At 40.7% G+C, this 22,714-nt stretch overlaps 1 protein-coding gene across 5 annotated transcripts in view; it reads left to right on the top strand.

Moving 5' to 3' along the window:
• Positions 1–22,714, top strand: part of LARGE1 (LARGE xylosyl- and glucuronyltransferase 1) — a 295,306-nt gene that overhangs the window by 164,069 nt on the left and 108,523 nt on the right. For all 5 annotated transcript variants that reach the window (XR_005827952.1, XM_040594524.1, XM_040594523.1 and 2 more), the window contains one exon: positions 16,780–16,951. Coding sequence is in view for 4 of the 5 variants with exons in the window: in XM_040594524.1 (XP_040450458.1) it covers positions 16,780–16,951 (172 nt within the window). In the remaining variant the exon portion in view is untranslated. The remainder of the gene's footprint in view (positions 1–16,779; positions 16,952–22,714) is intronic.

Here is a 22,714-nt window from a genome sequence, read left to right as displayed (position 1 = left end):
TTCCAGGGAAAGGATCAGACATGGTTGAGGCAGGAGCTTGATGGATGTATTTCTTTTAAACAGCTAGTTTGATGACTTTAACAGTTTACTTAGACACTTGTAACCTCCCATGACATAAATTGACCTGTCTTCTCATTGCCTTGGCAATAACCACAAGGGAGATCTGTGCTTAGAGGCTCTCCCTCAACTTCAGATTGTGAACTGAATTGCCAGTGCAACTTTCTTCCATAAACTAAACTTGCTACATGCAGTTAGTGATCATCAATGAGCATCCTTGAAGAGTGGGCAGCTGATAATGGTGCGAGTCATTGAGCCATTCCATAGCTGCAGACTTCATTCTTGTTCTATTCAGTATGGCCCGCACATCACTCTTCCAAATTTATGTCGTCATATGGCTGCGGCTACAAACTGGAAAGTTACTTGGCAGTGTAGATTCACTTTTATATGATCACGTGAGTTGTTTTATTCAGCTTTGCTCCTAATGCAGTACATGTACCTGTTACAGCAATGCATCCCATAGAATAACTGGAAGCTGAAATTGTCTTATTTGAACATTAAATAAAAGAAAAAAACGTACCTGTGAAACATTGATCTAGAAGACCCAGCTGTGGCTTGCAAATACCAAGCTGCAGGATATTGTGTTTTTTTCAGTTCAGTCTGAAATGAAGAACTCTGTAACTACTGAAAATGTGCAAACATGAGCACTCAGCTTCTACAGTTCATTATTCAACGTGGAATCTCATGTCAGTACACTCACAGGGAAGTATAGGCATTAAACCCATTGTGATCTGCATTGGCCCAGAGCAGAAGGAGCAGCTGATAAAGCAGTACTGTATGTGTAATGTGTGGAATACAGATGAGATGAGTTTGTTTTCCCAGATGTTGCCTGACAGACTGCTGACAACATCAGGTGAACTGAGGGAAGCAGAAGGTAGAATCGAGCAGTTGCCTGCTCTGCTGTGTATAAATCTTGATAGCCCAGATAAACACAGTCTCTTCATCACTGGTAAAGAAAAAAAGCCATGTCCTTTAGATAGTTCAGCCCACAAACATGCTGCAATTGATCTGTGAACTTGAAAGCAGGGATGGTGAATAGGTTTTTGCAATAGACAAGCATTTGACCTGAAAGTAAAATGTGAAAAGCTCCATACTCTGCTGCATACATGGACAGTGTTCCGGGTTTTACTGTTCTGAGAAACAGACCGCAAATCTCACTACCAGTGCTGCCTTAAGTGATTTCATAACAGAAATGTTGATGTAGTCTGCACACTCACTCAAAAGCAATGGTGTGATCCAGAGAGCAAAACCAAGCTGGGATAACGTGTGGCATAGGTATCAACTAACTTTGGGCATTGACTTAAGCACGAGATGAGTCACTCCTTAGCCACTTCCATTTGAACTGTGAAGGCAGTTCACTGGGTCAAATGCTGACATCATTTGGTCAGATAGATGGGCAAGAGCTATGAGATTTAAGCAGAAAAACAAAGTTTAATGACAATTGTAATGTACGTGGGTCTTAGGGCTGTGCCTGTGTCTACTCTGGATGCACTTAAGTTACTAATTCCCAGAGTAGTCCAGTCGTCTGCATAGTCGTCTGCATAGATGAGATAAAGGGCTAGTTTGAGCCAGCAGGCCAGGTTGAAACTAGGTGATTGACTGAACTGCTGGCCATCTGCACAACAAGTATTTGACAGACTGTTACATGAGTTGTCCCAGTGGGAATTTCAGTCAGTTCAGTCCCTGCTGTGCCTAGACCTATTTGTATGCTTAAATGTGATGATTAACATCCTGGGTGGAGAATCTGGTTGTCCCAGAGATTCCCAGACGGTTCATGCTGCAAAGCTAATCAATTGTACAAGGATAAGGCAATCCACAGAAACTGTTCCTGTGTGAGAAGCAAGGATCATGTAGGACAGTCTTTGTACATACTTTAGATAGTTAAGAAATGTTTTCTATGTAGGTTAAGGTAATCTATAGTGAATTATTCACACCTTGCAGTGGTCATGTAGGACCACAGGCCAGCTGGATTATAAAAATTGGACAGAACTGTGTTTTAAGGAGGCTTATCCAATCCAAGTAAGATGCTCCTGCAAGGACCTTTACGTGGAGATTCAATCCACCATCCAGACAGCAACCCAGTCTCCTGTTTAACAAATTGTACTGTCCATTCAAGAGTTACCCTAAGCCAATATTCCAATAACGTTAGCTGATGTAAAGTATGCTCTGTTTGTAAGTTTTTGTGCAACAATTGACCCCAAAAGCAAATCAAATGCCATGAAATTTTTTGCTGCCAGTGGAAGCTTTTCTGATGAATGGTAACATTGGTGGGACTATGTATCATACATGGCCATATACCACTTTTGGAACCTTTTCAAGCAGAAACTTCCAACAAAACTGCTGGCTGTGGGAGAAGGAGACCCGACTGACAACTGGGGAGATCTGAGATATTTGATGAACAGATTATTGGCTTAGTGTTTGTCACATCAACTGCAGAGGGTAACAATGATAGCAGTGTTGATAAAGCCTTGAAGAACAAAACTTGACAGCATTCTGCATTACACCATCTCCCTGGTCAAGCAGTTCCACTGGATGCTGCAGAGGCAGCCATCCATAGCAATTTATTTTCACAGGACTAGTGACTGGCTACTAACCATCACAGTTTATAATGGTTAGACTACATTTGCATTGCACAGCATGCAGGTTATATATTGTTCAGGGGCAGTGCATGATTGTTTATCTGTCAAGTAGTTCACTGTGTGTCTCAGAGGCAGACACATGAAGTTATAAAGCAGACGTACATTACTTCCCTTCCTTTCTTTTCCACTTCATATGCAAGATCTAATTGCTATTAGTACAATACAGAATGTGAAACACAGCATCTTTTTATGTTTACATTCATTTGCACAGTAATAGGTATTTAATTAAAGTGTTTCTACAGCACTGTGGTTTTGGTCAAATACTGTCACTTATTATGGTGGGGTTGCAGTAGTCCTGCATTTGAGCAGCCCTTTGTGTTTCTGCAATCTGGCCTATGGCACATGTCTCTGAAATAGTAGACATAGATTGCTGTTTCTCCCTGCCCTTTCCCTTTCTCTTTTAAAGAATGAGTATTAAATAAATAAATAAATAATGCAAATTTAAGATTTTGAAAACCAAAGTATGTAATCAAAGCATTGTACAGATTTTCATAACTTGCATGGCTTTGTTTTAGACTCTTATTTCTACATTATAATTGAGATTTTGTTTATTCGCTTATGAATATATTGAATACTAGAGACATGAAGCCTCAGGTGATAAAATATGCTTGAGGTAGTGACACAATGCTACCATGCTAAGAACAGGGTCTTTTATCCGTGGTTTTCAGTACAGATGACTGGACATTAACAGGCCAGGTTTTGTAAGCCAAGATATTTTCCTTCAGACTGCTTGGGATGAAGTGAGTATCCACCAAGAAACAGACAGCAATTCAAACTCCCCAGCACAGTGGAACCTTTGTGAAGTGGTCAGAATCTATCCGTGCAGACTGTGTAGCCTAAGCAGTACTTTCTCTGCCCTCCCAGCCCCTCTTCTGCACAAATAAAAAGCCATGCAACATTACAAATTATTATTAGATGTGTTTTCAGCTATTATTCAGCGAGAAAGTAATTTTATGTAAAACCACACTGGGTCTTAAATTTCTGCCTGTTCAAAACAGGTGATGGTGAAAGAGGTACTGTGGAAATTGGTGAGGCTGGTCACAAACTGGTTGTGAGAATGGGAATCATGGTGCCATTACTGACTTCCAGCAGTTGTCGTCTGCTTAGTGACATCTAATTTCATGAGCAGCCCCACCTCTGACTTTGTCAGTGGAGTGAGGCAAGATACCAAAGGTGGATTAGCTCTTTGCGGATTTTTGTGTAATTTCCCCTTGGATTTACAAATGTTGTCAGTTAATTTAAGATTTGGAACTGTAAGAATTAGGTATGCTGGGATGAAGCCTAGTGTGATGCCAGAAGGTGCAGTGTTTCCCGAGCCTCTCTCAAGGGTCCCAGTCTGCCTGCTGTGCTGTGTTGTGCAGTGCTTCTATGGCACAGCAGGATATTCCAAAAGACAGCCTCATGCCTGGCTCTATAAACCCCTTATACTTTCCTACTGTTGCTGGTGTTTTGGAAACACTGGTGTTCTTTGTTAGTTATGTAACTTATCTCTAAGTGTTACGAGCTTCTGTGTAGCTCCACCTTTTTCCCAGTTCTAGGGAAGAGCAACAGAGTCACTTGTACTACCTCCACCGTGAAGCCAGGGTAGCTGCTCTTTGTAACGTATGTGAAGTGAGGAGTAAGGAGCCAACTCTCTTCCACTGGCATCACCTACATTTGTATCACAGTAGCTGACTGTGACATTTCAATAGCAAGGATTCCTGTTTGGCATTCAGCTCCTTAAACGTTGTCACTCTTATTGCAGCAACATGTGCTGCATCTCCAGGGAAGGCTGTTTTAGCAGAGAATGAGAAAAAAGATGAATAACTGCACATGAGATCTTAAAAAAACTTTACAGTTTGACAAAAATTATCCAGTCTTCCCTGGAAAAAAAAGAAGTTGAAAACACACAGTGCCTCAAACTGACTGCTGCAACTATTGTTTGTGCTATGTATCCCCATTACAGCAACTGTTTCCTCAGAACTTTATCATCCACCCATGAGAAATTAAAGCATTTTACTGTCCTAACTTTGGACATACAGAAATTATTTAACCCTTTGATCTGCATAAGGGGTATAGGTTGTATGTCCCCTGTACTTGCCAAGGAGGGTTAATGGTCATCCTGTGTTCCAGCACAATTTCTTTTCTTGGCACTAACCAGATAAGAAGCTGGGAAGACATATAATGACTATGGTCTTAGATCTTAATGGCTTTTTACTTGCTCATAAAGACGCCTCTCTGTCATAGGGCATTTGATTACTGATAGAACAGAAGTGACTGGTCAAGGCATTCCTATGCAGTATTGGTATTGATGTAAGCATCTTATAAAAATGTTTAGTGATCCTTGCTTTTAGATTTACAAAGAACTGAAGTATATCTATTTCCATGTCTGATTGATAAACCAAAAAAAGATAGCAGGCTGGAAGGACTCCAAGAATATCCTTGATTCACCACGAGGGAGCAAGAATTGCTGGAATTAATAATTTCTAAAGTGCTTGGCATTGGCTTGTTTCTGAGAAACAACTGGAATTCAGAAAGCACAATAGTTCAGATGTGAGCTCCCTCCCATGGAGCCATCCAGCAGGCAGTGTAGGTAGAAAGTGTTCTGAAGGACTAGGGCTGAAATGGTCATTCTTGTGGTGAAAAATGATAATCATCTTAGCTGGGCACACCTCTTTGTATGCCGCTTTTCCACAGCGCTGGAAATTACAAGCCATGCTATGTGTCTGACGTAGCACAAGCCCGCAGTGAAGTCACTCTTCTCAGGTCTGCTGAAACCATCTCAGCCTGGGTAAGAGCATTCAGGCTGATTTGGAGTTTGGGTATCTGCTTCAAAAGGGGGAGATATAATAAGGTCATTAATGAGATGCCACTGATGGTACCTCTTTTTGAGTCAACTTGAGAAGAGAACATTTTAATTTCTAAATTGTGAAATTTCATTTCTCTTAGTGGAGGTATCACTTTTCAGATCAAACTGACTTAATCCTGCAAAAGTTTCATTTTTTGAGGGTAAGATGATGGTGTCTAGGTCTCACCCTTTCAGTAACAAAGATGAAAACTCAGCAGTGCTTTGATCCCCCGATAATTTTCCCATATACTGTTGCATTACTTCAGGTTTGACCCCTTTCACAGTTGAATGGATTCCACAGCTTTTAGCTGATACAGTTGAAAGCCTTTATAAAATGGTTCCAGCCGTATTGTTTTATTCAGCCATTTATGGTCTGTGTTCACCTGTCTATCTGACTGCATTTTTGTCTGATGATCCTTAGGGCGAAACTAAAAATTACATGGAGTAAGTGTGACATTGGTGGCCTTAGCCCTCACACCAAAATTTTCAAAAAAGTATAAGAGATACATGCCTGCTGCATGAACACATCCTTTAAATACCACTCTTGCAAATTCACTGTTATCTGAGGTATTTGACCAATATTTAATGGGAACCTAGGCAAGAAGCCAGACTGGTTTCGTGAACATAAAGTTCCATATTCCTTGGTTTGGAAGAGCACAGCTTTCCCACTAAGGTCTTTATTTCCTTCAGATTGTTTCTCTAATTAGTGCTGCATTGTGTGAGAGACATCTCTTTCTAGTAACAAAGAAAAATAATACTTTTTTTCCTCCCTTTTATATTCAGTGCTTCTTATACTAGGTTATTGTTAGTATTGCTTGTTCATAATTGTTATACATTTTATCCTTTATTATCCTTTTTATCGCAGATGTTTTCCTGGAGCTTTTTAGTCCACAGGAGTTTTGATCTATTGTAATACTTACCATTGGAGAAAAGAACACCGCTTCTTGTAATTTTTGTTCTCTTGAAGCAATAATTGCAATACAAGAAGTTTCCACTCACCTGGCCTCCAGCCCTACAGGATGGAGGATGATCTGTTTTCCTGCAAATTCTTTGCTTTTGCTGAAAATAAGAGAACTAATAGTTCTTTATGGGATATGTCATTTATTCCACCATCTGGGTGTGTGTTCCACCCATTAATGGCCTCTTTCTTGGTGCAGCATTTTCAGCTGCTGGAAGTTTCACCATTCATGCTCTGAAAGTAGAAAAGGTAAAAGTTCAGGACTGGAGAGAGGTGATTTTACTGGTGAGATACCAGATAGTAGCTAGTAATTTCCTTCTGAAGAGAAGAATTAATCCTTTTTTCTCATATGTTGGTGCTATGTTTTGACTTTGTATTAGGATGTCAGAGGTGGTGGAAGCTGCATTCCCACATCCTGTCCACAAATTACCATCTTCTGCAACTCTGGCTGTTATATTGAAATGCATTATTTTTTGTATTGGATACAAACAGGATGAGATCTTTCAGTATTAAAAGGGTGAGAAGTTCTTCCCTCAACACGTTTGGGTTTTGGTTGTGGATTTTTTTGCACACGATAACTAATATTTTAGACTTGCAGTCTCCTGCCAGGCATTACTTGATTAATAATAGTCACTGTAACTGCTCTGCTACCTTCTTCCATCATCCTTAAAAAAAGGAATCTTGCACAAAATCGGGTAGAGAAAAAAATCCCACTTCAGATACATTTTTGTCATTGAGCTGATGCTGTTGTCTATCCAACATAACATGTGTTTATGCAGGAGATGATGTTGTTTTTTATTCTGGACAGTGCGCCTTGATGATACCCGTTTAATATCCCAACATAGTGCAAAATACAGATTGGATGCCTGTGGACTTTGACCCCGAGTGCTGCATGGAAATTTGCCAGAACATACAATGGCTGCAGATAATGTGCATTTATTTGCATAGTTACTAAAATGAAAAAGCTGGCTATTATAATATTTTCATGGATTTGTGTCTTCCCTGATGGATTAGTACAAAGAGCTTGTTGATTGAGTTCACTAGCAATTAAAGTGTGCAATTGATCTTTCTTGTCTTTCTGTACAGGTGAAGTGAAAAGGGCAGCTGTGAGTTGCTTTTGACCACTGGCCAAATTCTAGCCAAGTCTGCCTGTCAGTCAGCTTTTAGCAGAAAGATCTGGCTTTCAGCCATTTTATCTAGTCCAGCTTGTGTGTCTCTTTTCACTCATTCACTGTCAGGAAGGAAAAATAAAGGAGGCTTTACCTTAACTTCTAGGGAAGACTTGTGGTTTTGCCTCTGCTGGAGTGGTAGGACTGGGAGGCTGGTGTTTGGTTTATTCTCACTGATCTCTCTCAGGACGCTCTGACTCTTTTAGGTCCTCCAGCCTTGACTGCCGCACTGAAAACAGCTGGAGTTGAGGCCAGAGGCCCCAAAGGAACAAGAAACAGCACTAACTGAGACTGCCCAGACTTCTCTTTGCTGTTCTGCAGTCTCATCTTGCACAAATGAATACAGGAAAACAAAGAGAGCATTCAGCATTTTGGAGATAGCAAGAAACAGTGGAGAAAATTAAGAATGTCTGAAATGAGAGTAAAGAAAAGGACTCTGAGTCAAACGGAAGCTGGCCGTTTGGTGGGGCTGATCAAGGAGGGAGGAATGGAAACCATGTGGAGGAAAGCCAGCCAAAGACTTATGAGGAGGGAGATAATCCTCAAAGATCCCGTGAGGTGGGAGGCCTTTTGGTCATTTCCTTTCTGAAGAAGCTGTATGGCTGAATGTCCTGTTACCTAAATGGCAAAAGCAAAAAGACATCCATTTTACTTTTTAGAACAGTCTGCAGTTTCATCCGTATAAAGCAAGTTGGTTCCAAGCACAACCATGGCTTAACTCCTGACACCCTGAGTTAATTTTGTTATTAAGGACGTTGTTTTGAAGAAGCATTCTTAAATCAGGGTTTTCTCCCACTTGTCTGCCCATTGTGTATATGTGAGTATTGGTGAGAGATTTGGAAAGAAAAAAGAAAAACAAGAAAAACAAGCATCAGCATCAGTCAGACTATGTTACAGACTTTGCTGCAGAGATGAGAATTAATTTGCGATTTTTCTCCTTTGCTTTATGCTGATGCTGATTTGGGAGGGATTTTTTGTCCTGCCTTTTAATGTCTAATCTTCCTTTCCAGTTGTGGCTTGCTCCACATTTTCTGCATTTGCTCTACATTATCCAGGACCCAGAGGTTCAGATAATCATCCATTTCTATCTCAACCTTTTTACTCACTGCTGTTTGTATCCAGACCTGTTGCATGTATGTGTGGAAGATATCATCTGTTCATAAAGCAAGAGATGAGTCAGAATTCTATTAAAGTCACCAGTGCTTCTGTGATGAGTAAGAACAACAGCAGCAAAGGCCAGCAGAAATAGGAAAATAATTTTAGCAAAAATGTATAAATTCCCATCTCCCTACAGTTGCTTCTCAGTGTGAATTATTATTATTTCTTTAAGTAGTAAGGACCTGTTGGGGGCGGGGGGGAATATCAGTATTATTGAAACCTGTGAATCACTCAGGAAAAAATTAAATTCAAGGTTCAAGTTAGAAGTTACCCAGCAAACATTAACAGAAGAGTGTTTTTGTTTAAATAAGGCTTTTCTGTTAGTGTTTGCTGGATACCTAACGAGGATGGAGTAAAGGCGGTGATTTTCTGTAAATGAGATGCAAGGAGATTTCTTCTGGCATTCCTCCTGAGGAAACTATAACAAGGTGACAGTCACTTTCTTCCTCCCAGGCTCTTGGTCACTTGGAATTGCTCTCTCTCTCTCTTTTGAATCCTTTAAATTATCTGTAAAAAAGGAAATACAGTGTGCTGAAGAGGCAAGAATGTTACCCATATTTAAACATTAACCTGCTATTCCCCTGCTTTCTCAATGATTCAGTTCACCCAATCTCCATTGATATTGCTCTCCTGGAAGGGAGAGAAAGGGGATCAGCCAGGTGTGCCTGCAGAGTTTAGATGCTGTGAGGTATGGTTGATGTGAAATGGGAAAGGTGAGCCTGAAACTAACCCTGATCTGTTCTAGTGCTGCTGGAATTGTCACTCAGTTTTCATGGATGTGGGAAGAGGTATGGCAAAATTCATAGCAGCATTAAGTTCTCCCTGTGTGAAATTGAAAAACAATGATGAGAAAAACTGTGCGTCAAGAAAAGTTTCTGTCCTGTGCTAGCAATACAGTATCATTTGTTTTCCCCCTCTTTTTACACTTTGTTTTAAAAAAACTTAGTAATATGATCATCATTAAAATGGTGACATTATTTTCTCCCAGTTTAGAAATGACATGAAAGCCCCAGTTCTATTACCTTTGTCTTAAATAAAGGTCACATGATGTAAAAAAAAATAAATTATCTTGCTACTTCTAGTGTTCATAGAAGCAGCAAAGCACTAAACAAGTAATGAAAAAGCTGTGAAAACAAGTTATCAGCTGTATCTGGGAAGTTATTTACCCAGTCTGAGGAAATAACAATTTTTATTGTTACCTGATTCACACATCAGAATTTCGAGGGTTGTTTCCCATGCCTGGGCCATTTGTAAGGGCTGCCTGAAGCCAGCAGCTACCAAAGAATTTGGCTGTTCTTCCTTCACAGAGATCCCACCACCTGGAAGTTCTTGCACCATGTAGACTGCACTGGTTTTCAGATCAGTGTCAGACAATTCAACTACAGTTTGTGCAGATCTGTAATGTTCTTTATGATTGTGCTGTGGCCTGGAAGTTTTGTTGGGGTTTTTGTTTGTTTGTTTGTTTGTTTGCTTTGTTTGCTGTTCTTAAAGATTTTGAAGTTAGTTTATCACCTGACTAATATAATCTTCAGGAAGATAGTGCCTATGTTGAAGTTGGTGGGAGCAAGTAGATGCTGAATACTTTTGGAAATCCAGTTTTCCATCAAGTTATTCATTACGAAGCCTAATTCGCATTTCTCTTTATTTCGATCAGTGTATTCTAGATACCAGGTATTTTTTATAGCAAAATCTGGCATGAAAGCTCTAGGGAGGCAGAACTGCTTATGGACTGCCTTTTCAACTTCCCCCAGCCTTTTCTGTTGTCTGACTCCTATTTGCTGCTGGCTTTTCCCCACCACAGTGAATCTGCAGCCATTAAGTCTGGGGGGTGGGGTGGTATTTCATTCTATTTGACCCCATTTATTAGCCCACCTCTGAGAGTGGTGCGTGCAAGTGGTACTTTCTGCCTCCAGGCTTGCTGTTTCACAGCTTGGTGCATCAACCCAGTCAGTCTGACCTTCTTACAAGATACTCGCCTTAGTGGTGCTTTTGTGAAGTCAGCTGAGCAGAAAGGGTGCCTTTTATTTGGAGTGGGGATGGGGATATCATGTCATAGCTGAGGATTATTTTGATTGATTTTTTTTCCAAGCATATCTAGGAAGATGCAGTGAATGTAGTGAGAAAATCAATACGGTATTGAAGGTTGTATTTTTCCAGTGTAAAGTGTTTAAGGACATGCTGCCAGGGAAAACACTTCATCAGCCAAACTTCCCTCATCTTACCACACTGAACAGGAAGCGCTTTCTGTAGTTCATGGGGTGCTACGGTGCTATATATTCTGTGGGACAGTGAGGAATTCTGTTAAGAAAATGGAAAAAAATATTATTTAACAGACAAGAAGGTCTGACAGGAACCTCATGAAGTTCAACAAGGAGAAGTGCAGAGTCTTGCACCTAGGAACTACCCCATGCACCAGTACATGCTGAGGGCCACCCAGCTGGAAGGCAGCTTGGCAGAAAAGGACCTGGGGATCCTGGTGGACACCAGGTTGAACATGAGCCAGCAATGTGCCCTCACAACGAAGAAGGCTAATGGTATCCTTGGCTGCATTTGATAAAGTATTGCCAGCAGGTCAAGAGAGGTGATCTCCTTCCCCTCTGCTCAGCACTAGTGAGGCCGTACCTGGAGTGCTGGGTCCAGTTCTGGGCTCCTCAGTACAAGAGACACATCGACATAGTGGAGAGAGTCCAGCCAAGGGCCACAGACATGATGATGGGACTGTAGCATCTCATTCACGTGTGAGGAAAGGCTGGAAGAGATGGGACTGTTCAGTCTGGAGAAAAGAAGGCTCAGGGGGCAGATCTCATCAATGTATATAAGTACCTGAAGGGAGGGTGCAAAGAAGACAGAACCAGGCTCTTTTCAGACGTCTCTGGTGACAGGCCAAGGAGCAATGCACACAAACTGAAACAGGAGGTTCCCTCTGAACATCAGAAAACACTTTCTTACTGTAAGGGTGACTGAGCACTGGCAGAGATTGCTCAGGGGGATTTTGGAGTCTCCATCCTTGGAGATACTCAGAAGTCATCTGGACGTAGTCCTGGGCAACCAGCTCTGAGTGGCTCTGCTTGAGCAGCAGGAGGTTGGGCCGGATGACCTCCAGAGGTCACTTCAAACCTCAATCTTTCTGTGATTTTGTGATGCTGTATGGACTGCAGTCTATTCATCAGGAAAAGTCAAAAGACTTGCTTCTGGTAGGGAGGTAATAGATCTGGTTAACCGGGGAGAGGCTGCATTTAGAAGGGAAATGCAGGCTCATGTTTATGTAGTCATCTAGCTAAAACTCTTGAGTGCTTTGTTTAACGGTACTATTATATACCTGCTCCCAGTCAGGAAGCACAAAGCAAGCCAGGTTGTTAGGTTTTCTGTCAACCTTCAGTACCTCAGGGAAGATGGTAATGAGAGAAACATGTCTTTCCTCTGCTTCTATGCTTGCTACTGGTTTTGTGCTCCAGTCTGGAAATATATATATAAACCAGCTCTAAGGAATGACAGCGAACACATTATCTCTTTCCTTGTGCTTCAGCTTACTGCTCTGTTTGTTTATCATAATTTTAATAAAGTAGCAAAGAGAAGTGTGAGCGCAGCAAAATCACATTTGCATACAAAGTATCTTAGCTTTTAAGACTGATGACCTTTAAGAGCACAAGGTTTAAATATAAATACAATAATAATTGAACGTAATTAATTGGGCTTTAGCAAATATGGAGCTGTATGTCATTCTGGCATGTAACTTCAAAGTATATTTTTCTCCTCACACAAACAGAGCACTTGCCCTCTTCCACACTTATGCTCATGACTGGCACCCATCCCTGCACCCTACCTCCCACATTCATCTTTCTAAGAGCTGTTTTCTTTGTCTTTATCCCAGTGAGGGTCAGGTGGCAGCTGTTAATAAATGCAGAGTAAGACACGTGAGAAAAAAGAATCCTGGGCAAATTTCCTCATCACCTGTTTGTGGGGAAAAAGAAACTTGGGGGGGGGGGGGAAATATCACTACAGTTCCCTAAAGAAGTGCAGTATAAGAGTTGAAGTCTGGCTGTATATATTTGTGATGACTTGGTAAAAGAGTTGTGCTCTGTGATAAGTGGGCAACCAGACTCAAGTGTTTCTAAGAATAAAGATACCTAAATACTTGGGTATGTAGTAACTATACAATTCATTCACAAACGGAGAAGAGAAGGAGCCAGCATTTCCCCCTTTCTCTGTCATGGAAAGAGGGAAGCTTGGTTGTAAGTTGTATGCCTACATTAGACTTTTCTCCTTAAAAATGGCACTTCTGGTAATTCCAGTGAGCCTTTATACAGTGGCAGCAACTCTGTATGAGGAAGCTCAGTTAGGCTGTGTACAGCCACTGTGTTTTAGCCAGTTTTTCTCAGAGGAAGTCAGAGCATAGTTAAGGAAGAAGATAACTTGCTGGTAAAGTATCACTGGACATGGAGACTGTTGCTCCCACTTCTCTGTCACTTCCCAGAGTGATCAGTTGTGTACAGTGTGCAGACTCATGGACATGTTTCTATATTCATAGCTAGAAGAATGCAATAATTTAGATAATTTACTCTTCAATAATGGAAAGAATTAAGATGGTTCTGGTGAAAGATCTTTAGTGAGAAGATATTATTTCACTTAGCTTACTCAAAATGATCAGTCAGTACCAGCTAAATGCCTTTACTGTCCTCTCGTGAACAAAAATCCAGATCTTGAGAGCTAGAGAACTAAGGTGTGCTGTTTCTCCTGAACTGAGAATTATACAAATGGCAAACTGTGTCACACTCTTTTGATTCACTTCCCTCCTTTACTAACTCTTCTGTTTCTGCCATATCTTCTATGAGTAGTTGTTCTCTGAAGGCAACTCCAATCTAGCTAGTAAAGCAAATGATTCACAAACATTCCATATATTGGCTATTTTAACTATGCTAGAAAAAAAATATTATTATGACTTACAGAAAATATTTAGGTGCTATTTAGATAAACAAAATGTCTAAATGTTACCGGTTATATCAAAGTGGACAGCTTGGAGGTTGCAGAATTTTGCAAGAGTTTGTGCTTAGGCCACCTTAATTACCTCAAACTGGCACTTTTTAACTACTAAGCACCTATTCAACCATAGTGTTCTTTTATTTCTTTTATTAAGACTATACGTGGTACCCAGAGGGAGTGAGCCTTCACAGTGCTGTTGTGTGGCGTAAGTTTTCCTTGGCATGAATTGGAACGGTTACATTATTCATGAGTAGCAGAGCCATGAAGAAATTATACTGGGACTAATTAGGACCCCTGTTTATGTCTTCGTCAACTCTGTGTCAGGGGAGAGAAATCTGCAGATGCATTGAACCAATTGACAGATGAAGCTTCAACATCTGTTCAAATCGAACATGTACTAGCCAGCTGTGATGGACCATTTGGAATAGGGACTGCTCCTTTCATTTTTAAAAGCAATGCTTTCAGACGTCAGGCTGCAGAATGGCAGGCTTTTGGCTTCTGTGTGCCGGATTGGGAGGAACTGCCAGGCAAGGATCTGCTCCCTGCAGTGATATGTGGCGGTGGTCTTAGATACTGGGAATCCTGGGAGCAAAGAAAGTAACATCTCCATGAAGGCGACTTACTTTTCCAGCCACCTTTTACCTTCCCTGTTTGTGTCAGGCTATTCATGCAATATCTGAACTCCTGCCTTATTAGGCTTATTTGCATATTAGGAGTTATTCTGGAGCAATATTGCATTTGGACTAATAAAATGAAGGACATACCATCCAAAATTAATAACATAGGGATAGGTAATAATAAAAGCGAGCTCAAGTCTGTAAAATTATTTTAACTCTTTTACCATGTCAGTATGACTAGAGAGCCGATCACCATGGCTGGTCTAGCACAAGGGCATCAAGTGGCAGATACAGACTGATCTGCAGAGTTTGGAGAACCAAGGTAAATACTACGACATCTTGATATGATGGTCCATTCCTAGGGCCATCATGCAGGAGAGCTAGGACCACAAATGACTAGAGTTTTGATGGTGTGGGTTGGAAATTATCTCTGTTACACACATAGAAGACAGTTTTTGGGGAGCATTGAGGTTCATTTTTATGTAACTGGAGACTTAATATTGGGATGTATCTGGGAGACAGAAATGACATTTTTCTACTAAGCACCATACAAATTACAGACAGCAGGCAAGAAAGAGTGAAATAAGAATGATGGCTTTTTAGACCCATAAATTAAATCACGGTGTGTGTTACTTCCACCTCTAATTTCTTTCATAGTGGTCTATACCAGAGTCCTAGCAATTGTTGCTTCTGTTACTTCTGGCATTCTACTATGCAAATCCTATAGAGAGCACAAGTAAATAATACATAAACATGTGTAGGTGACAATGCCAGCCAGATTGTATATGCAAGTGATTACATATGAATTCTATGCACAGACAAGGGAACACACAAATGGATTGCCAGGATGAGATGCCTTTCAAAAAACCAAACAAACCTACATGCTTCTGTTTTGGAGTTGTTTTAAGATAACCTGCTTTTCTTGCCTTTCCCCTTAAAATAAGTTTTGATCTGCTACTCTCAGTCTTTTTAATGACCTTAGTAGTGGGGAAAAGCTCTGCCCTGGTACAGGAACCCTGTACAGAAGGATACAGAAGGAAATTTTGTACCATTTTAAAGGGAAAAGAGCAGGGCAACTTACATCAGCAGAGGCCTTCTTTATATTCAAAAAGAAATGCACTCTAAGCAGCTTTTATTTGCCTTTCTTCAACCACTCGTACAACTTCCAAACAAAGTTTAGGAACCCGTTCTTTTATGGGAAAGTTTTCTTGAAGGATTTTGGAGGAAGTGAGCTCTTCTGTGCAAAAGCTGTTTCACATAATAAACTTTACAATGTCAGTGAATATATATGAGACAGTTAAATAACAGAATAAATCTTCTCAGTTTTATGAATGCACTTAGTTTCTGCCTACTTTCTCCAAAGTATAACATGCCAGGACAAATCCTGAAATCTGTCTCACTCAGGTCTCCTGTAGACAAAATACTGATTTAAATTAATAGGAGCATGACTCAGGGGAAGACTTAAAATCTGGGAATTGTAGTGCATGTCCTTTAAAACATTAAATGAGGAGTTTCAGACAGAACAATAGGAATTTTTTCAAAAACTTCTGTATCCCACTTTCAGCAGTGACTTTTGATATTTGAGAAGTTGAGTCTCACAGAAAGAAAATTAAACATAGCTCATGAAAGGTTCTAGTGCCAGTAGCACAATGAAATATTGGGTGTAGTGTCCCAGCTTATTTTAGAAGTTGTAGAAATGTTTTGTTTAGCCCTTACTGAAGTAATGTAAATGTTTGGGTTTGCCTCTTCAATATATAACAAACAAAAATGTGGCTAAAAATGTTCTTCCACTTTTGAGCATGTCTGTGTGGTATCAGTACAGTTATACGTTTAAGATGTAAGGCTTAAGGAAAATTTGCATTTGCAAGAAACAATCTTTTTTGTGATTTTCAGGACCATTGTTCCAAATGATTGGCCTTTTGAAATTCTGACCTCCAAATCTGTAAAAAAATAAAAGGAAAAAATGTTTGTTACATCTGCATCAGGGTCAGAAAATTCTGAGAATGGCAAGCACAAAAGGTTTTGTTTTGTTTGAAAATGAAAGCAATGTACAATACTTCTGAAGCTTTGGATTAAAAACATATTTCAATTTTATCAGGATACATGGATGTCTCAGAATGGATTGTACCAGGCTGGAAAGGTTCAACTAATTTTAATTACATTGTGTAGAGTGGTTGCCTCAGTATTTTTTTCAAGCTTTCAGAAACTTTAGCATATTTCAAGGCTTCTGAAGTTAATTTAAAAGCAGCATTTTAGATGACTGTTTCCACCTCAGAGATCTTCCCGTATTACAAGAAACTAGTGTCAGGAAGAGTTTCTCTCTCTAATAAAGATTATTTTTTCTTCCTCTTTCCCACTTCCCATTTCCTGTCAGTCGGAAGTGTCTTGGATCCCCAACAAACACTACTCTGGGATTTACGGGCTGATGAAGTTGGTTCTGACTAAGACTCTACCTTCCAATCTTGAGCGAGTCATTGTCCTCGACACAGACATAACATTTGCCACTGACATTGCTGAGCTATGGGCTGTCTTTCACAAGTTCAAAGGTATTCTAATGATTTATTTACTATTTATATTGGGGGTGGGGGTGGGGGGTGGGGGGGGCAGAGAATAGTAAAACAAACAGTACAGTGGGGGTAAAAGGTCTATCTGAGATTTGTTAAATATTTTCATTTTTCCGATTTTGGGGGGGTTTAATTTTGTTCTATTTGTGAGCTCCTTCCTCAATGATGTTCTGTATATAATGATTGGCAAGACGGATTCTCCATGTAGTTTGTTTTATTGGCCTAATTATTTGGGACAGGTGAGAGCCTGACAATACAGTAGATGATAAAGAGTTACAATGATGCTGTAGTGATGTACCATTCAAGTACCTGTTGGTATTCAATACTTGGAAGTTATGTTACTTTTTATTAATAAAGCCTGATTACTACTTTCAGTATATCTTTTCCATATTACCACTGAAAATGAATGAAGTTAGGGTCATACTTGGACCAGGAAGGAAGATGAAGAGAGCAGTTATACATGTGAATAGAATGAGTTACTGCTTGGTCCTGTTCATGAGTCGATACAGGGTTCTGGATTTGAAGTATCCACCTAAGTAGTTTTCTCTACCTATCTCAATTTCCCACAGCTCCTTGAAAACTTCCTTGATTGTTTGGTCAAGAAAGGAGACCTCCAGAGTAACTGTGTAAGGAGACAATCACAAAAAAGTTCCCCACTACCCTGTCACAAACCAGAGCACTTTTCTGGTTAACACACTGCGAAAACCATTTCATTCTCCCAGGCTCCAGTGCTGCCAGCTTTTCAGACTCAGAGACATGCCCCATAGTTCTCCTGTTGCCCTCAGAGTATGTATTGCAGCGCTAGTAAGTGCAGAGGCATTCCAGTATCCTGCTTTGAAGGTTCACAGCCCCGTAAAAGTGTAACCTTGATGCATATCATCAGCTCCCTTAATATCACCTCAAGCAAAGTCAGCCTAAGCAAATGGGAGTATTTTATTTACAGAAGCCAAAATACAACACTCAATTAGAAAAGTGACTGAGAAGAGAGGACATTTACTGTGCTTATCCCGTGCTGAAATCCACAAGGCCTCTTTGCCTTTCCCAGTACCCAACCTAACGGACAGTACCTAACAGACAGGACCTGTTATCTTCAGCTCTGCAGTCCAAGGACTGGGTTATAGTGCTTATTTGTCCATGCATTTGTTTCCTTTCCCTTCTCTGGATGCACTGATGTTCCTTCAGTAGGCCAGAAGCAATCACCTTCTTACTTAACTGAACTATTCACAAACTTGCTTCATTCAGGAATATGAAGTTTTTCCACTTCTTCAGGTATAGTTCAAACCTCTTCATTAAGCCCATCCCTACACTGAACCTGGAGTTCCATGTAAACACACAACTTGAAAACCATAATTTACATAAATGTATGCATAGCAAGTAATGCTGGGCTATTGTACTGTCTCACTGTGTGCTACTTCCATTAATAGTAATATTTTACTGATATGGTGTATTAAATGATGTAGCAGGTAAAGAAATGTGTTTAAGCTAAACTTGGGTATAGAGCACTGCATGGTCAAAGACAGTAAAATCTGAATTGAGACAATGAGGGAGTTCATCTTCTTGCTTATATTTTCTGCCAGTTTCAGTGAAGATCCCTTACTTTTTACTGGGCAAAGAAACCAAGCATAAGACTGTTTGCAAGGAAAGGAATCTGGAGCAGAGGCAGGCCTAAGATGGAAAAAAATACAGACAGAAAATATGGAAACATGGAGAAGGATAATTACTGGAAGTAAAAAAGTGGGTGTAAGTCAGTGTCCTTACAGCTAGGCAAGGTTGTTCAGCTGATTAGCGCTGTGAAAAACTAACTTACACATAGAGACAGAATTCTGTGCTACTTCCAGCCCTCATAACATACATATCACAACTCCCAAATGTATGGGTTTGTAAGTTGTCCAGTCTGTCTTTTTAATTCCAGCTGACCACCTGCTTCTCCACAATTTTTTAATCCTGGTAATAAATTGTTCAGTGTCTACATCTGGTCATCTCCCAGACAGTCATACACAAAGAATTTATGGGACAATCCCATAGCCTCAGGAGCAGAGTGTGAGAGGGCTTTGGAAGGCACGTACACCCAAAATATTGGGCCAACAGTACTGGTGACGGTTCTGTTTAATGTCTTTATCAACAATCTGGATGAGGGGACTGAGTGCACCCTTAGTGAGTTTGCAGATGACACCAAGCTGGTGGGGAGTGCTGATCTGCTGGAGGGCAGGAGGGCTCTGCAGAGGGCTCTGGACAGGCTGGACCAATGGGCCAAGGCCAGTTGTATGAGGTTCATCAAGGCTCAGTGCTGGGTCCTGCACTTGGGTCACCACCACCCCACACAGCGCTACAGGCTGGGGCAGAGCGGCTGGAAAGCTGCCTGGTGGGAAAGGGCCTGGGGGTGCTGGCTGACAGCCGGCTGGGCATGAGCCAGCAGTGTGCCCAGGTGGCCAAGAAGGCCAACAGCATCCTGGCTTGTATCAGAACTAGTGTGGCCAGCAGGACTAGGGAAGTGATTGTCCCCCTGTACTTGGCATGGTGAGGTGACACCTCGAAGACTCACTCCAGTTTTGGGCCTCTCATTACAAGAAAGACTTTGAGGTGCTGGAGGGTGTCCACAGAAGAGCAATGAAGCTGGTGAAGGGTCTATAGTACAAGTCCTGTGAGGAGCGGCTGAGGACTGGGGTTGTTTAGTCTGGAGAAAAGGAGGCTCAGGAGGGACCTTATCGCTCTTTACAACTACCTGAAAGGCAGCTGTGGGCAGGGGGGTGTTGGTCTCTTCTCCCGGGTAAGAAGCTATAAGACAAGAGGAAACTTCCTCAAATTGCACCAGGGGAGGTTTAGATTGGATACCAGGAAAAATTTCTTCACTGAAAGGATTGTCAAGCATTGGAACAGGCTGCCCAGGGATGTGGTTGAGTCACCATCCCTGGAGGTATTTAAAAGACATGTAGATGTGGTGCTTAGGGACATGGTTTAGTGGTGGACTTGGCAGTGCTAGGTAAATGGTTGGACTTGATGATCTTAAAGGTCTTTTCCAACGTAAAGATTCTATAATTCTATGACTCAATGAAAATTAATCATCCTGGAAAGCAGGGGCAAGTAAGTTAAAGACAAAAGACAAGAAGATATTTTTGCTCTTTTACTTCTTTGCAAAAGATTGGTTTTAATCATATGATGATTCTCAATTTGTCCTCAGTGTCTTTTTATTTCTCCTGCCAGCATTACAAAACATTCAAAGGATGTCTCATGCCATTAGCTTCAAATACTGGTTTCGTTTGTCCCTCAGAAGTCCCAAGTAAGTTTATGAAGATTTCTTTGGGGAAATCTAGTGTGTTTGTTGAAATATTGCTTAGACAGAAGCAAAATAAAACTCCTCTGAAGGGAGATTCTACTCTCTGAAGGAATCTGACTGTATACCCAACCCCAGCTTGGAGGGCAGCTTGAGACCCACAGAGTCTCCTACAAATGTTCAATCAACCAGTTGTTGGCTATGAGTGGCCATTATGAACTCCTTGCACAGGGTGGTGTTTGATGAAATAGAAGAATTTTTCACATTAGTTCAGGAAAGCAAGAGCTTCCTTCTGTGGCTTGCTTCAGGATACCTGGTAAGATAGTCCAGCACAGCCTTCAACAAATCACAGCCACAGAGAGAAAAAGGGAAAAGGTCCCAGAGTGTGATTCTTTCTGTGACCAGGAAGACATTTATGCCCAACAAAAATAGTGACAAAGAGAGGCTATTAGCTCAGATACTTTTTTCTAGGATACCATGCTTGGAAGAAGCTCAGATTCAGCACTGTCCTACAGTTTAACCAGGTCCAATTTGCTGTCTAGAAACATCCACAGTGTTTTGCAATACCCAGTATCCTTGTTTTGCAAAGGTTCTTCTTCCAGTCATCTGCAGAGTTGCTGAAAAGATCAAACGCTTACATACTAACTTAAAATTTTAGGTGGTAAAGCTACTATTATATTTGCTCTGTAGATGGCAAAAAGGGAGTAGGATTTCTTTGTGAATTATTGCTCTTCTGCCCTTTTCTGGTAAGCTCTTTGCATACACTCTTACAATAAATGACCCAACTATTCTGTAATTGAGTGCAAAAATTAGGGCTGTACATACCGATTTTATTAGAAAAGTTCTTCTTTGAAGTGGCAACGTTCGGCTTTGGGAGAAATTCACACCTCTCTTCAGTAGCCTGAAACAGTGTCTCAAGCAATGTAACATTCAAAAATTTCTCTTAGCAGCTACTGGGGGTTGTATAATTATTATTACTTTTGTGTGAAGGCTTCAATCTCAACACATAAATATGTCTTTGGGATCCAGTAACTTAAATTTCAAAGGTCAAATCATCTGGGATTTGGACACTTCTGCTTTAGCCTTGTTCTCTCTTGCTCCCCCGAAGATAGGCAGTCTGTTTCTCTTGGACAGATCCATACCTCCAAAATACTCACTTCAAAGGTGTGAGTCTGCAGCCAGTCTGGTGAAAGTAACCTGTCATGCATGTTTTCTGTGACTTAGTTGACACTGATTATGTTTTCTATTCATCTTTTACTGGATTTTGACAGTTCTAAACTTGAGAAAGCACCTAGCCTAAGGGCAGAAGTGTGGGACTGTAGATCATATGCGTTCTTGGATGAAGTGCTGAAAAGTGTTTCAGACAGAAGGGATTAGTGTAACCAATATGCTTTTATTGCAGAAATTGTGTGGATTCTTCTGAGAAAAGACCCAGTCTAAAACAATGCTCTCTGACATCAATCTTAAAGTTCTTTTTAAGGCCACATCAGCTAATTGTTTTGTTATTTTGGCTCACTCAAAATCATGGTACTGAAATGAGGGTTATTTTTCCCAGTCTTCTGATTTTTACTTTTAACTGCATCTTAAATACAGATTCTCAACAGCATTCATTGTAAATGGTATGATGAATTTATTTGGGACCTGACTATTAACAGTCATCATAACTGTTTGTGTTACAGGTTGCAGTTCCAGTCAGGATCACAGCCTCTTTGTGCTTTACCTAGTGTCAGGTGACAATTCTTGTGTCTGCCTGGTTCCTTTAGGCCATTGCTATGTATGAGTCACAGCTAAGACCCACGAATGAGACCTGAATAATCCCTGTAGAGATCTGTGTTGAGGGACTGTGTTAAACTGAACACCACATCTAAGGGCATTACAGTGTAAGTACATGTCATAACTCAGAGGCTGTATCGAACAGTGATGTCCTACTCTTACTACGTGTTAGTCTCACTGTCCAGCTAGCTGATATGATGAATATTTTAAGTACTTCTAAGCAGTAGAGACCGGATAGTACATAACTAGTCTATATCAAAACAACTGTACTTGTAGATTAAGTCATCCAGAGAATATAAACTTTTATATATTACGAAATATAAATATACAGTTAGTTAATGTCCATCTGCAAGCGAGGCTTCTCTGAAAAGCTGATGAAGACAATAAGGCAGAATCATCTACCTCCATTAATCAAGCATCCAAGAAGGAGAAATGGCAAGCTTGATAGGACGTCTGAGATTCCCGTATTCATACTTTGCATGAATAAAAACATGCTATAGAAGCTGTTCGCTTAGTGTCAGAAGCTCAAACAAGGATAAAAATCCATACTGACATCATAAATACCAGAAAAGGTCAACAGTGATTTTGGTGCAGGATCAAGTGCCCACAGCTGAAGAGGGATTGGCACATAGTCAATCCCAAACTTAAATTTTACAAACACTCAGTATGTGGGTGCTTTGGCATCTTGCTCTGCAGAATGC

Source organism: Falco naumanni, chromosome 5 (genome assembly GCF_017639655.2).
Source record: "Falco naumanni isolate bFalNau1 chromosome 5, bFalNau1.pat, whole genome shotgun sequence".
Classification (NCBI taxonomy): domain Eukaryota; kingdom Metazoa; phylum Chordata; class Aves; order Falconiformes; family Falconidae; genus Falco; species Falco naumanni.
Note: the sequence above shows the minus strand (reverse complement) of the source record. Positions and strands in the feature narration are given on the sequence as shown.